This window comes from Stegostoma tigrinum, chromosome 7 (genome assembly GCF_030684315.1).
Source record: "Stegostoma tigrinum isolate sSteTig4 chromosome 7, sSteTig4.hap1, whole genome shotgun sequence".
Lineage (NCBI taxonomy): Eukaryota > Metazoa > Chordata > Chondrichthyes > Orectolobiformes > Stegostomatidae > Stegostoma > Stegostoma tigrinum.
This window is the reverse complement of record NC_081360.1, coordinates 96,280,186-96,298,143: the sequence shown is the minus strand read 5'-3', so window position 1 is coordinate 96,298,143 and position 17,958 is coordinate 96,280,186. Positions and strand designations below refer to the sequence as shown.

General features: G+C 44.2%; 1 protein-coding gene across 2 annotated transcripts in view; it reads right to left on the bottom strand.

Annotated features, from left to right (window-relative positions):
* slc15a2 (solute carrier family 15 member 2) overlaps positions 1-17,958 on the bottom strand; it is a 111,886-nt gene that overhangs the window by 19,094 nt on the left and 74,834 nt on the right. For both annotated transcript variants that reach the window (XM_059647527.1, XM_059647528.1), the window contains 6 exons: positions 17,432-17,513; positions 13,522-13,647; positions 11,655-11,819; positions 5,086-5,132; positions 4,883-4,993; positions 1,294-1,390 (listed from right to left, as the gene is read on the bottom strand). In XM_059647527.1, the coding sequence (XP_059503510.1) occupies positions 1,294-1,390; positions 4,883-4,993; positions 5,086-5,132; positions 11,655-11,819; positions 13,522-13,647; positions 17,432-17,513 (628 nt within the window). The remainder of the gene's footprint in view (positions 1-1,293; positions 1,391-4,882; positions 4,994-5,085; positions 5,133-11,654; positions 11,820-13,521; positions 13,648-17,431; positions 17,514-17,958) is intronic.

Genomic DNA, 17,958 nt, shown 5'->3' with positions numbered 1-17,958 from the left:
ACAGGGGAATCTTACAGAGACTTATAAATTTCTAACAGGGCTGGACAGGGTAGATGCAGGGAGGATGTTCCCGATGATGGGTGTGTCCAGAACCACAGAATCACAGTATGAGGATTCAGGTTAAACCATTTAGGACAGAGATGAGGAAACATTACTTCACCCAAAGGGTGGTGAACCCGTGGAATTCATTACCACAGGAAGTAGCCAAAACATTGAATGTATTCAAGAGGCGGCTAGATATAGCAATTGGGGCAAATGGGATCAAAGGTTATGGGAGAAAGCAGGATTAGGCTATGGAATTGGATGATCAGCTATGCTTGTGATGAATGGCGGAGTGGGCTTGAAGGGCTGAATGGCCTCTTTTTGCTCCTGTATTCCATGTTTCAATGTTTCTATACATGTCAATAAATTGAATCAATCAATCAACTAATCAATCAATAAAAGTGGCAGGGGAATTGGACGGTATTCAGATCAACAACTCACATTTCTTTAGTGCCTTTAATGAAGCAAAGTGTCACTGCAGTGTTATAAAATAAAATATTCAGACAGAGGGCCAAAGAGTTTGGTCCAATGGGTAGGCTTTAAAGAGCGCCTTAGAGGAGGAAAGCCAGGTAGACAGGTGTAAGTAGTGAGTTCTAGGGTTTGAAGACAATAGCGTCCAGTAATGGACTGATTAAAACTAAGAACACTCGAGATCAAAAACAGCAGAGATTCGCCAAAAGAAAATTGGAAAGAAGTTTCTAGAATCCAACTGATGAAATCTTCACCAACTTCCCATGGACTTTCTCTCAACATTTTTTTTTGTCTTTTCAAACTTGTATCACCTATGCTTTAATTAATGACTAGGTCAGTACCACAGATTCAACCACCAAATGGAGACACAGAAAATAGGACCCTTTAGCCCTAAGAACCAAATCTAACTCCTTCTTTCAAACATTCATCACTTGGCCTCTGGTTTTGCACTTATTTCCTGATCTAAGATGGGAATGTTGTTTTCTAAAACTTGCCTTAATTCAGTGAACAATGTTTTGGGCAGGATTTGCCAAATTGGAGATTCTTCTAACACAGTGGGAGGCCATTTGGTCCAACCTGCCTGTGCTGGCTCTTTGAAAGATCTTTCCCATTAATCCCACTGAAGAATTAACAGTTCATGTGGGGCCTTCCTTCCCCGAGCGTACTCTGCTGTTTTGATGAGATTGCACTCCATGTTTCTGTCCATCTCCTGCAACTTTCCCACTGTCCCGCAAATTCTAATCCAACAAAACTGATTGTATTATTCATCTTTGCACTCACCGTTTTAGCCAGAATGAGTGTATACACTGCTCCAAAGTCGATCAGTCCCACATCCACAATCTGCTTCGTTGTTTCGTTTTGGCACGATACCTTGTAGCTGTGTAAAACACACAAATGATCAGTGGAACAAAAGACCTGATATTTGTTCCTGTTCACTCTCCAAAATACAAAAAATATTTGGTGGGGTTCACGGAGCGCTATAGTAGGTCCATGCCAGAGCATTCTAGTTCTGGCCAGGTTCAAGACTCATGTCTCCAGGTGAGTGGGGGCAGGGTGTGGGGGGGTGGGGTACGGCTTGGGGGGAGGGTGTGGATGTTGGGTTGGGGTGGTGTCACTCATAGAAGTTCTCAGCCAATCAATGCCAGAGATGCAATCCATTAGACTGTTTCGTAGAAGCATAGAAAATAAGGTCAGGAGTAGGCCATTCAGCCCTTTGAGCCTGCCCTACCATGCAATATGATCATGGCTGATCATCCAACTCAGTATCCTGTTCCTGTTTCTCCCCGAACCCATTAGCCGTAAGAACTGTATCTAATTCCTTCTTGAATACATTCAATGTTTAAGTCTCAGCCACTTTCTGTGGTAGTGAATCCCACAGGCTCAAGAAATTGGGTAAAGAAATTTCTTCTCATCTCAGTCCTAAAAAGCCTACCCTGCATCCTTAGACTGTGACTCCTGGCTTTGGGCTCCACCAGTCATTGGGAACATCCTTCCCGTGTTTACCCTGTTACAAATTAATATATACTCGCTTAAAGACAGAACTTTGTCCTGGTTAATACCCCATAACTGACTTGTCACCTCCACTGAACCACAAATACTCACTTCCTCCACCTCTGACTCTCAGTAGCAGCAGTGTGTTCTATGTCTAAAATGCACTGTAGAAATTCACCCAGGCTCCTCAGACAGCACCTTCCAAGCCCGTGACCACTTCCCCCTAGAAGGGCAAAAGCAGCAAATACATGGGAACACCACCACCTTCAAACTCCCCTCCAAGCCATTCACCATCCTGACTTGGAAATATATCGCTGTTCCTTTGCAGGTGCTGGGTCAAAATCCTAGGATTCCCTCCCAGACGGTATTGTGGGTCAACATACAGCACATGGACTGTAGCGGTTCGAGGAGGTGGCTCACTACCACCTTCTCAAGGGCAACTAGGGACGGACAAGAAACACTGGCCCAGCCAGCAATGGCTACTCCTGCTAAATGAAGAAATAAAAAGTGAAAAACTGCTTCTTTGAGTTCGGAACAGGAAACTGAGCTGCACTGGTATAATTTGTTTTTACACGATCCCTCTCTCTTTGCCACCACATCTCACTCTTTCCAGCGACCCTTCTAAAGACAATAAAGGTCTGCAGATGCTGGAGCTGCGAAATGTATTGAAAAAAAGTGCTAGAAAAATTCTGGCAGCATTTGTGCAATAGCATTAATGCATCAAGTTCAATGTTCTAAACAATCATACTGACCTCAAAATGTTAACTCTGTTTCTCTCTCCATGGGTTATAATTTATATATTTACATGTGGGATGTGGGTCTCACTGACTTATTACCCATCCCTAGTTGCCTTTGAGAAGGTGGTGGTGAACTGCCTTCTTGAACCACTGCAGTGATATTGCCAGATCTGCTGGTTTTTACAGTACTTTCTGCTTTCATTTTAAAAGCCCTTCCATTTCTTTCTCTCTCACGTGCAGATCCAGCATCCCCTTAAATGTTATGTTATTGCCACAGTGATTGGTAATATGATACTGCAATGACAATATCATTCAGGGCCAGCTAGCTAGAGCTCCAGCTTAATGGTCTGGAGATATAGGTTCAAATTTCACCAAAGGAACTAATGCTGTTTGATTAATAAAGCTCGCAATATAGCTCTATTACTGTTCGCTTAAACAACCAATTGTCTTTTCGGAGAAGGAAATGTGCTTTACCTCGTCTGGCCCAGATGTGACTCTAGACCTGCAGCAATACAGCTCGTAACTTCTGTCTGAAATTGTCCGACATGTCACTCAATTCAAGGGTAATTAGTGTTGGGCCAAATATGTTGGGCTTGCTAGTGCCATCAATATTTAATGAAAAAATATTTTTAAAAATTCAGCCCTGCTAGTGAGTCCGACAGTCAATTTAGACTCTGGGCCACTCTCTTGAGCCTATCTCATTTATCCCCTCTGATTTCAGACTCCCTTACGAATGTAACATTTTCTCTACATCCAACTTATTGACATTTTTCATTATCTCGGGGGGCGAGTCCATAAAGATTCTAATCTACTTTTATAGATGCACCATTGAAAGCATCCTACCTGGGTGCATCACAGCTTGGTATGGGAACTGCTCTGCCCAGGAGCGTAACAAACTACAGAGATTTGTGAACACAGCCCAGTCCATTACGCATACCAGCCTTCCATCTATTGACTCCGTCTGTGCTTCTCGCTGCTTTGGGAAGGCAGTCAACATCATCAAAGACCCTCCCACCCTGGTTATAATCTCTTCCAACCTTCCAAGCTACGGACATTTAAACACACATACCAACAGGTTCAAGAATGGCTTCTGAATTCTGAATGGGCCTCTCAAATTTTGAATCTGAATGTTGATCTTGCTCTTTGTGTATCTTCTCTGCAGCTGTAACATTGTATTCCTCACCCTCTCCTATTACCCTTATGCGCTTTGTATGGTATGGTCTGACTGTAAAGCATGCAAAGCAAAACTTTTCATTGTACCTAGGCACATGTCAAATCAAATCAAATTAAAAATGACCTCAATCAATTACACTCTCAATCTTCTCTTTTCTAGAAAAAGTGCCACTTCAGTTGGCACACATTGCTCTCATGGTGATGAGGTGACTGAATGCTGAAGGTGGTGCCAATCAAGCCGGCTGCTTTGTCTTGGATGGTGTCAAGCTTCTTGAGCGTTGTTGGGGCTGCACCCATCCAGGCAGGTGGGGAGTCATCACACTCCTGACCTGTGCCTTGCAGATGGTGGAAATCAGGGATGTGCAAGAAATCAGGGTTGGAGGAGCACAGAGATCTCCAAGGGATGTTGGGCTGGAGAAAGATTTCTTCATTGCAGATACACAGCTCACCACAGATAGGATTCAAACATAATCAATGAATTGCTTAATCACTATCATAGCTACAACACTAACATACCTACAAAACATAGATGAGGGCTTTTTTTTTCCTTTATTCATTCACAGGATGAGGGTGTCACTGGCCAGGCAGCATTTATTGTCCATCCCTAATTGTCCAGAGGGCATTTAAGAGTCAACCACATTGCTGTGGTTCTGGAGTCACATATAGACTAGACCAGGTAAGGATGGCAGTTTCCTTCCCTAAAGAACATTAGTGAACCAGGTGGGTTTTTCCAAACAATCGACAATGGTTCATGGTCATCATTAGATTCCTAATTCCAGATATTTATCAAATTCAAATTCCACCATCTGCCATCTGCCATGGTGGGATTCGAACGCTGATCCCCAGAACATTACCAGGGTCTCTGGATTAATAGTCCAGCGATAATACCATGAGGCCCTGATAATGTGGTGATTGAAATCCAAGGTAGACATCATGACAAAGTATTTCAGAAATAAACCTCCACTTACTATCCTCTATCCAGGACCTCGTACAACGAGCTTCCAAAGTTCTTGTGGACTGTGCCGAAATTCACATCTCCGATAGTAATGTTTAAATCTTCAGAGCCGGTATTCATGATTCTGTAGATAGAACTCAGGAACTGAGCACGGATCAGAACAAAATGTTTATTCACAAGAGAAAGATGGAGTAAATGAAGTGGACAGAGTCCTACCTCAATGCAGCCTTTCCCTTCTCTGGCTTTGATGTTTGATCTTCCAGCTGAATACAAAATAACGCAAATTATTGGGAGTTTGGGAAGGAAAGAAAGTTTTATTTTTATAAGTTCCAAAAAAAAGCAAAAACATATAACACCAGTGATTAATTGAGGAAATCAGGTCCAGCACTGAAAAAAGTATCAAAAAAAAGGAGAGATAATAGGAACTGTGGCTGCTAGAGAATCTGAGATAACAAGGTATGGAGCTGGATGAACACAGCAGGCTAAGCTGCATCTCAGGAGCACAAAAGCTGGAACTGCAGCTGCTGCTTGGCCTGCTGTGTTCATCCAGCTCCACACTTTGCTATCTCAAAAAAAAGGGGCAGCTTTTACAGCCAAAATTCTCTCCCATCAACTATTTTGGATATTTCTCCATATTGCAATTCCACAGTGCCATTTCTGATCCATGGATGTCCTGAAGGGCTTTGATGTATCGGCAGAAGTGCAAACGTAGCAAACGTGAGGGAAATTTTTTACACAGCAAGATCCCACCAACAGCCACGCCAAAAGGAATAGGTAATCTGTTGGAACGGTGCTGGGTGAAAAACAAATATTGGCCAGGATACTGGGAAGGCCTCTTCCTTGAAACAGTGCTGAGAGATCTTTTAGGGCCACCTGAGGGGAGGGGGTAATATCTCAGTTTGAAATTCTCATTTGGAAGCCAGCACCTCCTGCAGTGCAGCACTCCCCTAGGACTGCACTGGAACATCACTCTAGATGCTGTGCTCCATTCTCCGCAGCCGGATGCGAGCTTCCACCAATTAACACAATAGGCTGTGAAGCTATGAGCCCTACAGTGTTAGTTACTGTGAAGTGAGTCTTTCAATTCCCTGAGGGTAAATTGTGCAATGCGACATTAACACACAAAAGCCTTTTTACTACCTTTCTGGACTGTTTCATTGCAATGGGCGTTGGGGGGCAGGGGTCCCACTCAATTTGGTGAATGCTGCTTTAAAACTGAAGATAAATGAATTCCCTCCATATGAATTAAATGTTGATCATTGCTGAAACATGTTCCCCTTGACATTCAATGACATTACTATAATTAAATCCTCTACTACCAACACCCTAGGGATTACGGCTGAGCAGAATCTCAACTGGACCAGTCATATAAATACAGTGGCTACAAGAGCAGGTCAAAACCCCGGTTTAATGATGAAGTGGCAGATACAGGCAGTGGCTGTGAATGGTAATGTATACAGCTTTGCTGAGGCGGTTCCATGTTTGCCTTTTTAAAAGGCTGTAACACACAAAGAAACACAATATATATTTGGAATCATTCTTAGGTAGGGTTCACATCGCTGTTTCACTGCCAAAAAACTTTGTGAGATGTAAAAATCCAGCACCATTGACTCAGGCGAGGAACACTGCAGTGAGTAACTCACTTCCTGACTCCCCAAAGCCTGTCCACCATCTACAAGGCACAAGCCAGGAGAGTGATGGAATTATCCCCTCTTTCCCAGATGGGAGCAACTCCATCAACATTCAAGAAGCTTGACACCAGCCAGGCCAAAACATCCCGCTTGATTGGCACCACATCCACAAATGTCCACTCCCACCACCACTGATGCTCAGTAGCAGCAGTGTTTACTATCTACAAGAGGCACTGCAGAAATTCACCAAAGATCCTCAGGCAGCACCTTCCAAACCCACGACCACTTCCAGCCCCAAGTGGCAAATTGTAAACTTTTCACTGTAGTCGTTTGTGTACATGTGAGAATAGAGTTAATTTAGTTCAATCCAGAAGGTCAAGGAGAACAGATACACGGGAACACCACAAGTTCCCCTCCAAGCCAGGCGCTGTCCTGACTTGGAATTACATTGTCATTCCTTCCGTGTTGCTGGATCAAAATCCTGGAATTCCCTCCCTGAGGGCATTGTGGACCTAACTACAGTACATGGACTGCAGGTGTTCAAGATGGCCACCACCTTCTCAAGGGCAACTAGGGACTGGCAATACACCCGTATCTCATAAACAAATGAGAAAACATGTCAAAGCTGCACATCACAAAAGCAAGTGCATTCCAGACGTTATTTTGTTGATGGATCACCAATAAGAGTGAGCACAGGACAGACAAAATTAAGGATGCAGTGCTTTGGGAACATCCTGCATGAGATTTAAAAGCTTGAAGGACAGCAATGCTGAGGGAGTGCCACAGATTTCACATCCTGGACAGCATGTGGTGCAATGATGCTTCAGTTCAACAGGGAATAGTGGGAATAGGAAAGTAAGGAGGAAAAAGTTCAGAGGATACGTTGCAAAGAAAATCAAGATTACAACAGGTATGGAAGGAGCTGAATGAAAGGATTGACTATCAAATGATAAGCTATCATCTTTATGCACCCAGTCTCTTCCACGTCTCCTCAAAAGCGAACCCTCTCGACTCTGGGATAAATCTAGTGAACCACCTCTGCACGCTCTCCAGAGCCAATACATCCTTTTTGAAGTAAGGAGACCAAAACTGCACACAGTACCAGCACCCTATAGAGCTGTAATATAAGCCCCCTGCTTTTAAACTCAATCATTTAGGAATAAAGGACAAAATTCCATTTGCCTTCTTAATTACTTGTTTGTAACAAACAAACCTTCTGCGATTCATGCACAAGATCACCCAGGTCCCTCTGCACAATAACATGCTACAAATTTTTACCGTTCAAGTAATAATCTCTTTTACTGTTATTCCAACCAAAACGGACAACTTCACACTTAAAAACATTGTACTCCATCTGCCAGACCTTCGCCCACACGCTTGAACTATCTTTATCCCTCTGCAAACTTTCAGAGTCCTCTGTACACTTTGCTCTACCACTCATCTTAGTGTCATCTGCAAACTTTGACTCGCTGCACATGGTCCCCAACTCCAAATCACCTACGTATATTGTTAACAATTGTGGTCCCAACACTGATCACAGAGACACACCACTAATCACCGACCGCCAAGCAGAAAAGCATGCATTTATCCCCATTCCTGTTAGTTAACCAATCCTGTACCCAAGCTAATACATTACCTATATTGCCACGCTCATTTATCTTATGCAGCAGCCTTCTGTGCGGTACCTTGTCTGATGCCTTTTGGAAATCTGGATATACTATATCTATTGGGTTCCCATTCTCCATACATTCTCCATGCGCTCATAGAATGCCAGCAAATTAGTCAAGCATGACCTGTCTTTCATGCACCCATGTTTTGTCTACCCATCAGGACAACTTCTATCTAGATGTCTTGCTATTTCTTCCTTGATGTTAGATTCAAGCATTTTCCCCACTACAGAAGTTAAGCTAATTGCCCTATAAGTCCTCATCTTTTGTCTACTTCCTTTTTGTGAACAGTGGCATCACATTTGCTGTTTTCAAATCTGCTGGAACTGCGCCAGAGTCCAGCGAATTTTGGAAAATTACCACAAATCCATTTGGTATTTCTCCCGCTGTCTCTTTTAGTACCCTGGGATGCATTCCATCAGGGCCAGGAGACTTGTCTACCTTTAGCTCCATTAGCTTGTCCAACACTGCCTCTTTTGTGATAATGATCGTGTCTAGGCCCTCACCCACCTTAGTCTCTTTGTCATCAATTACTGGTGAGTTATTTGTGTCCTCCACAGTGAAGGCCAACACAAAATGCCTGTTTAAGATCTCAGCTATTTCCTCATTTCCCATTATTAAATTCCTCTTCTCACCCTCTAAAGGACCATGGCTTACGTTAGCCACTCATTTTCCTTTTATATATTTATAGAAACTTTTACTATCTTTATATTCTGAGGCAGTTTAGTCTCATAATCTATCTTACTTTTCTTTTTAGCCTTTTTTGTGTCTTTCTGTTCACCTTTAAATTTTTCCCAATCTTTTAGTTTCCCACTGGTCTTTGGCACTTCCTATGCTTTGTCTTTAAATCTGATAGCCTCCCTTATTTCCTTAGACATCGATGGCTGATTACCCCTTTCTTCCCACAGCCGTTCCTTTTCACTGGTATGTACTTTTGCCAAGCACTTTGGAGAATTGCTTTGAAAGCCCTCCGCTGTTCCTCAACGTTCCCACCATAAAGTCTCTGATTTCAGTTTACTTTAGCCAACTACTCCTTCATCCTGAGATAATGGGAACTGCAGATGCTGGAGAATTCCAAGATAATAAAATGTGAGGCTGGATGAACACAGCAGGCCAAGCAAGCAGGCCCTCTCTGATGGGGGGTCTGGGCCCGAGGCGTCGGCTTTTGTGCTCCTGGGGTGCTGCTTGGCCTGCTGTGTTCATCCAGCCTCACATTTTATTATCTTGGAATCCTCCTTCATCCTATTGTAGTCACCCTTTTTTAAGCACAGGACCCTGGTATTTGATTTTATCTTCTCACTTTCCATTTGTGTTCTAAATTCAACCATACTTTGATCGCTGTTTCCAAAAGGATTCTTAACTATGAGATTATTAATTATTCCTGCCTCATTACACAGGACCTGATCTAGGATAGCTTGCTCCCTCATCGGTTCCATTACATACTGTTCAAGAAAACAATCGCGGATACATTCAGCAAACTCCTTCTCAAGGCTTCCTTGACCAATCTAGTTTGACCACTCGACATGTAGATTAAAAACCCCCATGATCATTGCCATTTTTACAGGCATGAACTATTCCTTTGTTTATTGCCTGTCCCAATGTGATATTACTATTTGGCGGCCAATAGGCTTTGCCTATCAGCTACATTTTTTTCTTGGAATTTCTAATTTCCTCCCAAATAGATTCATCCATAGAACCTACATCATCTTTCACTATTGCCCTGATGTCATCCTTAAATATCAGAGCTACATCACTTCCCTTACCTTCCTGTCTGTTCTTCCAAATGGTCTGATACCCATGGATATTTAATTCCCAGTCATGACCATCCTGCAACTGTGTCTGGGTAATGGCTACTAAATCATTTATGAGCTTTTACAACAGCAGAAAGCCACTGCAAACTTTGAGATGCTGACAAGCTCTAGCCTGTCAGAAAGAGGTTTGGTAGGTGAAAAGAGTCTTACTTAATCGACAAAGCTTCTGTGCTGCAGCAATTAAATTTTCATACCATTGACATGTCTGCACCCTATTCCCAGTTTCCAGTTCCCACTTTGTTCAGGCCCATGTAATGATGTAGGTGCTAAAATTTATTAAACAAGACTGAGCGCAAAGTGATGGCTGCTGAATCTGCATTTGAATTGCTTCGCACCCCCATCTCCCTCAATCCAAACTACTGACTGAGCACCACTTATCTATTAACCCCTCCACCCAATACAGATCGGAAGTTTTATCTGCTTCCCATTGGGTGCAAGTTTGAAACTGGTGAACAAACCTGGTCTCAAATCCCACAATTCCATTCCAAGTCCAATCCCAGGAACACTCACTGAGGGTGAAGCTCAAGGGGCAGCACAGTGGCTCAGTGGTTAGCACTGTTGCCCTACAGTGCCAGGGACCCAGGTTCAATTCCCGCCACAGAATCTCTACAGTGTGGAAGCAGGCCATTCGGCCTATCAAGTCCATATCAACCCTCCAAAGAGCATCCCACCCAGACCCACTCCTCCTACCCTATCCCTGTAGCACTGCACTTCCCGTGGTTAATCCGCCTTGCCTGCACGGCCCTGAACACTATGGGTGATTTAGTATGGCCTAAACTGCACATCTTTGGACTGTGGGAGGAAACCGGAGGACACAGAGGAGACCCACGCAAACATGAGGAGAATGTGCAAGTTCCACACAGACAGTCGCCTGAGGCTAGAATCAAGCCCAGGTCCCTGGTGCTGTGAGGCACCTGTGCCAACCCCTGAGCCATTGTGCTGCCCATTAAGGTCCTACAAATAAAGTTTCAGAAGTGATGGAGTTCTAAATAAAGAGCATTAGGGTACGGATACTTGGTTTATTCACAGCTGCAAGGGCTATTTGGTATTGCAGCAGTACATCAGATCAACATTTAGTTGGATGAACAATGTTGGATGTGTTGGAGGGGGTTTTGGATTCCTGAGACATTGGGATCAGCACTGGGGCAAGTGCCACTTATATAACAGGAACAAGCTGTGCTTTAACAGGGCTGTGATCATCATTCCCTGTGGGAAGTTCAACTAGTACTTTACACAGTGGCACCAGAGTGAAACTTTAGACAGAAGTTGGGCTGAGCAGAGCCTCAGGCAACTGAGCAGTGTTTGCAAATTCTCCCCATGTCTGCGCGGGCTTCCTCTGGGTGCTACGGATTCCTCCTACAGTCCAAAGATGCGCAGGCTGCGTGTTTTAGTCATGCTAAACAGCCCCTTAGTGTCGCGGGATGTGCAATGTGATGGATTAGCAATGGGAAATGTGGGGTTATGGGGCTGGGTCTGGGTGGGATGGTCTTCAGAAGATCGGTGCAGGCTCGATGAACCAAATGGCCCTGCATCTGCACTGGAGGGATTCTAAAGAGAGAGAGATTGTGAAATTAGAGGTTGGATAATGGAGGTGCGAAGCATGTTCCTGCAGCATTCACCCTCTTGTTAATCTGACATCTAAATGTGAGAAGAGCTGCCTCATGATTTTTACTGACCAGTCTGCAATTGAGAGTGTTAACATCTTTGTACATTAATACGCTGTACGCCCTCCTTTCATTAATGTTTTCACGGCATGTGAAGTCAACGTTTTCATATGTAAGATTAAAATTGAATGTTTGTTCTGGAGCTTCGAGCAGTAACTTGATGTAATGGCCTGGATCCTGTGAAAAACAAGAACGGACATTTATTTCATAAGACAGTCCTGACATTACCAGCTTCTAACAACAACCCGAATTCACGCGATATTAAAGGGGACTTGACAGAGTAGCTGCAGAAAGGTTTTCTTTTCCCCTTTGTTGGACAGTCCAAAGCATAGTATCAGAATCAGAGGGTTAAAACAGAGATGATGAGGAGTTTCTTCTCTCAGAAGGGGCTGGTCCTGTGAAGTTGTTTACGACAGAGGGTTCTCTTAAATATATTCACAGCTGACATGGACAGATGTTTAATTAATAAGGAGATCAAAGGTTATGGGGGACAGGCAGAAAAGTGGAGTTCAGAATTATCAGATCAGCCATGATCTCTCATTAAATGGCGGAACAGACTTGATGGCCTGAATGGCCTACTTTTGCTCCTGCATCTCAAGGTCATCTGGTCAATCAGACCTTAAAACATTCTGTAGTGATTCAAAGGAATGCAATCAGGCAAGCATTTGAGGCTAAGGCATTAGATGCTCAAAGAGTTGACCTTATTGAATGTCTTTAAAGGGGCATTGAGAAGCAAGCAGCTCCAGGGTTTAGTGCTGAGGTACCTGAAGCCACAAAGTGACGGAAATCACTGGACCAGAGGTGTGCTCCCTCATTTGAGGGAAATAGAGTGAGAGAGAGAGAGATAGAGAGACAACCGTGGCGATTTAACCTGGGTCACCACACCTCAGGTGAGGGGAGGGATTGAGAAGGTGAGTTCTTTACAGTAACCTCACTCTGAACCCATGCCGTTAGCATCACACTGCTTTGCAAATCAACCATTCAGCCAACTGAACAAAACTGAATGATGACCTACTGAGAGAGAAAAAAGAAATTCTCCTCACCCCAATCTTAAAAAGGAAATCTCTTATTCTTAAACTCTGCCCCCTAGGTCTAGTCTTCCCCACATGAGGGAACGGCCTGCAGGCATCCGGCCTATCAAGTCCCCTCTGATCTTATACGTTTCACTCAGATCACCCCTCATTCTTCTAAACTCTAGTGCGTACAGGCCCAACCTTTCCAAATATCCCTCAGTCCAAAGCAACTTCATTAAGAGTCACAGGACTTGAAATGTTAAATGAGATAACAAGGTGTAGAGCTGGATGAACACAGCAGGCCAAGCAGAAAATTGGGCCTGGACCCTTCTTCAGCTCTACACCTTGTTATTTCAGATTCTCCAGCATCTGCAGTTCTGACTATCACTTGAAGTGTTAACTCTGCTTTCTCCTCACAGATGCTCTATGCCTGTTTCTCCAGCAATTTCTGTTTTTGTTTCAGATGTTCATCATCTACAGTTCTTTGTTTTATTCCTCATCTGTTTCCTCAGAGTGATACAGACTGCAAAGTAAAGTATCATAGAATCCCTACAGTGTGGGAACAGGCCCTTTGGCCTAACAAATCCACACTGACCCTCAGAGCATTCCACCTAGACCCATTCCACCTAATCTACACAAGTGCTGAACACTATAGGCAATTTAGCAAGGCCACTTTACCTCGCCTGTACGTCTTTAGACTGTGGGAGGAAACCCACGCAGACACAGGGAGAATGTGCAAACTCCACACAGACAGTTGCCCAAAGGTGGAGCTGAACCTGGATCCCTGGAGCTATGAGGCAGCAGTTCTAACCACTGAGCCATCTTGCCATCCCATTGCCCATGTGCAATGTATAGTCAATGCTTACCTGAAAGGGTGCCATGGTGACTGGAAAATCATCTAATCCTTGGACAGTGATGCTTATATTTTTATCTGCCAGGTTTAGGAACTGAATGTAACTTTCTTTGGCTCCAGGCTCAGGCATTACAGTTTTCTGAAAGGTAAAAGAATATCAACATAGATTAAAGCCTTCAATAAGACATGTGTTAGGCCTCAGCTACAGCAATGTGTACAATTGTGGCCACCTCATTATAGGAAAGATGAGAATCATAGAGCGTCGACAATGTGGAAGCAGGTCATTCAGCCCACACCAACCGACCAAACCCAGAGCATCCCACTCAGACCCACCTAATCTATCCCTATATTCCCCATGGCCAACCCCACCTAACCTGCAAATCTTTGGGCTGGAGGAGGAAACCCATGCAGGCATGAGGAGAACGTGCAAACTCCACACAGTCACCCAAGACTGGAACTGATCCCAGGTCTCTTGTGCTGTGAGGCAGCAATGTTGACCACTGATCCACCGTGCTACCCACTGCCTTGGAAAGAGCGCAGGAGAGATTTACAGGAATGATTCCAGGAATGAGAAACATCATTAGGAGGATAGGTTGAAGAAGGTGGGACTGTTCTCACTGGACTGAGAGGGCTGAGAGAAGATTTGAAAGATGCTTTCAAAATCATACGGATAGATGAGAAGAAGCTGTTCCCACCTTTAAAAGGAACAAGAATGAGAGGGCGTAGTTTTAAAGTGAGGTACAAATGAAACAAGCGTGATGTGAGGAAAAAAAAAATTCATACAGCGAGTAATTAAGGTAAGGAATGCACTGCCTGGAAATGGGGTGGAGGCTGGTTCAGTTGAGACATTGAAGCCTTCATTGCTCAGATCATTGGGTAAAGGAGTTGGTATGTGTGGGGTTGTACAGGACATCAGTGAGGCCACTTTTGGAGTCCTGTGGACAGTCTTGGTCACCCTGCTATTAGAAGGATATTATTAAGTTATAGAGGACACAGAAGAGATTAACCAGGATGTTGCCGGGACTCAAAGGTTTGAGTTATAAAAATAGGCTGGACAGGCTGGGATTTTTTTCACTGGAGCGTAGCCTACAATGTGGGTATGATAATGTGGTGTAGACAAACGTATGACCCAGTGGCTTGTGGGCTCAATCCTACCATGGCATACTAGAAATTTGAATTCAGTTGCAAATTCTAAATTTCTAAGGTTTTGGAGTAGATCTGTAGCTCGGGTTGTGGGTGTTGAGGTTGGTTGGCTCGCCGAGCTGGCTTGTTGTTCTGCAGACGTTTCATCACCATGCTTGGTAACATCCTCAGTGCAGCCTCTGATTGAAGCATTGGTGTGTTTTCACGCTTGGTTTTTAAACTCTGGAAGAGCCAGACCAGCTCGGTGGGCCAACCAACCTCAAATTCTAAATTGTTAGACTGCCTTGCCAAAACACAGCTAGCATTGTCATCGCCTTTAGGGGAAACCCGTCATACTTCTTGTCCCATCTGGTGCAGTTGGCCTGCTAAGAGATAAAGCATTACCTCAGGGTAGCCATTCACAGCTGTGCAACAGTGCAGGGGGCCAGATACCTTATAGGTGTAAGGGAGATGGTGGTGGGGGTTAATATCCTTGATCTGCTAAGCCACCCACCAACACCAAATGTTGTGCCGGTTGGAGAAACAAGTCTCACTTGTGACTCCATGTCGGTGAATGGACACACCCGTGGTACACCGCGAGGTGTGCACTCAGTGTTCGTATGATCAAAGTGAGGGGACCATCAGCTTCAGCTCCCCCTGGTAGGGGTGAACCCAGGTACCACTGGATTGTGCTTTTGACTACACCACACGATCATACCCAAATGCAGGTTATACTCGCACAAGTTATATTGTTAATGTAGGTTATATAGTTACTGTGAGCTCTGTGTGGGGGACTAGACACATTGCCTTCCTGAGTGACGTGACAGTGGCCCCCTGCTGTACCACGCACCTCGCTGGTCTCCACATTCTGAGCTCTTGTCCTATAACCTGTCAAGGATTCCCTGATCTGAGCTGGGCAGCACGGTGGCACAGTGGTTAGCACTGCTGCCTCACGGTGTCAGGGACCTAGGACCAATTCCGGCCTGGAGTGACCGTCAGTATGGAGTTGGCACATTCTCTATGTGCCTGTGTGGGTTTCCTCCCACAGTCCAGAAGTGCGTAGATTTGGTGGATTGGCTGTGCTAAATTGTCCAGAGATGTGCAGGTGAGGTGGATTAGCGATAGGAAATGCAGGGATAGGGTAAGGGGGTTGGTCTAGGTGGGATGTTCTTTGGAGGATTGGACTTGAGGGGCTGAATGGCCTGCTTCAACACTGTATGATTCTTTCACTATTTACAGACTTTGTCCATTGGCTGGGCCGATTTTCCCAGGAGAGTTAGAGGCTGAGGGGTGATCTTATAGAGGTTATAAAATCATGAGGGGTATGGATAGGGTGAATTGCCAATGTCTTTTCTGTGGGGTGGGGGAGTCCAAAATGAGAGGGAATAGGTTTAAGTTGACAGGGGAAAGATATAACAGGGACCTAAGGGGCAACTTTATCACACAGAGGGTGGTGTGCGTGTGGAGTGAGCTGCCACAGGAACTGGTAAGGGCTAGTACAATTACAACATTTAAAAGGCATCTGGATGGGTATATAAATTGGAAGGGTTTAAGAGGGATATGGGCTAAATGCTGACAAATGGGGCTCGATTTCTCCAGGGTATCTGATCAGCATGGACAAATTGGACCAAAGGGTATATTTCTGTTCTGTATATTTAATGATTCCATGATGCTACATGAGGAAGGGAGTGGGGATTACATCCCCACACCATTGATGGACCAAATGGCCTCTTTTTATGCCATAACAATTCCAGCGATAGGAGAAATTTGGGCGATGTTCCAAAAGTGAAGATAGACAGTTCTAGTAACTGAACATACAAACTGTACATAGCTTTAAATTGAGGGGTGAAAGATATAGGACAGATGTCAGAGGTAGTTTCTTTACTCAGAGTAGTAAGGGAATGGAATGCTTTGCCTGCAACGGTAGTAGATTCGCCAACTTTAGGTACATTTAAGTCGTCATTGGACAAGCATATGGACGTACATGGAATAGTGTAGGTTAGATGGGCTTGAGGTCGGCACAACATCGAGGGCCAAAGGGCCTGTACTGTGCTGTAATGTTCTATGTTCTATGTTGTACAAGTACGCGGTCATAAGGGGGTCATATATTGTGAACAGACTGGGATTCATCTCAGGTTGTTCTCCAGGAGTTACAGATAATCAATGTTCATTATTGAGAAATTAGAGATCAGAGTTTAGGATCATATTATACAGGAGGATGCCATTCAGCCCATCGTGTCTACAATGGTTCTTTGAAAGAGCCAACTGATTAGTCCCAATTCACTGGCTTTTTTTCCACTGTCACGTAATCTTCTCAAGGATTTATCTAATTCCCTTTTGAAAGTAACTGTTGAATTAGCTCTCACCACCTTTTCCAGCAGTCCATTTCAGATTATAGCAATCATAAGCAGAAATTGCTAGAAAAGCTCAGCAGGCCTGGAAGCATCTGTGGAGAGAAAGCAGAGTTAAAGTTTCAGGTCCAGTGTCTCTTCTTCAGAAGGGCTCTATTGAGAAAGGTTCTGAAGAAGGGTCACAGGACTCTAGGTGTTAACTCTGCTTTGCCAGACCTGCTGAGTTTTTCCAACAATTCCTGTTTTCACCTGTGATTTCCAACTTTAGCAGTTCTCTTGGGTTTCATTTAAATCTGGATTATAACAACACGCTGCATTGAAAATGTTCTGGCTTTAGACAATGATCTCAAACTTGCACTCTCTTGTTAATGAATGTCCCTCAAACCCCCTCCCCTTTGACACTGTCCTTTCTTCTCCCCTGTGCCCACAAACTCTACCCAAAGTTGGTACCTGAACTCTGATCTCCACAATGGCTGCTGCGACAAATGCCATGGCTGCCAGAACCATTCCGATTGTCATCCGTCTGAGGGGCCTGGGCAGGAGTAAAAAAACAGAAGGTTCGCAGTTTTCAGGGACTTAAGAAGCGGCAACGTGACTAGAAATTAATTTGCCATTGCTCTGTCATTAATATATGGCCTTCGCCCAGCTCCATGCTCCTCCCCCTCTCCCTATATCCCTGTATGTCTGACAGAAATCAGAAGTCTGTCCATCTGGCCTGAAAGTATATTCAAGAGGAACATGCGCAGTCCATTCAGCCCACTGAGGCTTTTCGACCATTCAATATGATCATTGCTTTTTGAACACTCCAATACCTATTAGCCACTGAATCTTATAACCCTATATGTCATTGATAGGCTGTGTACACCCCTAGTAATCAGTGTACACCATTGGGAACCAGTGTACACCATTGATAATCTATGTATGCTATTGATAATCAGTGTATGTCCAGGGTATTCAGTGTACACCATTGGTAATGG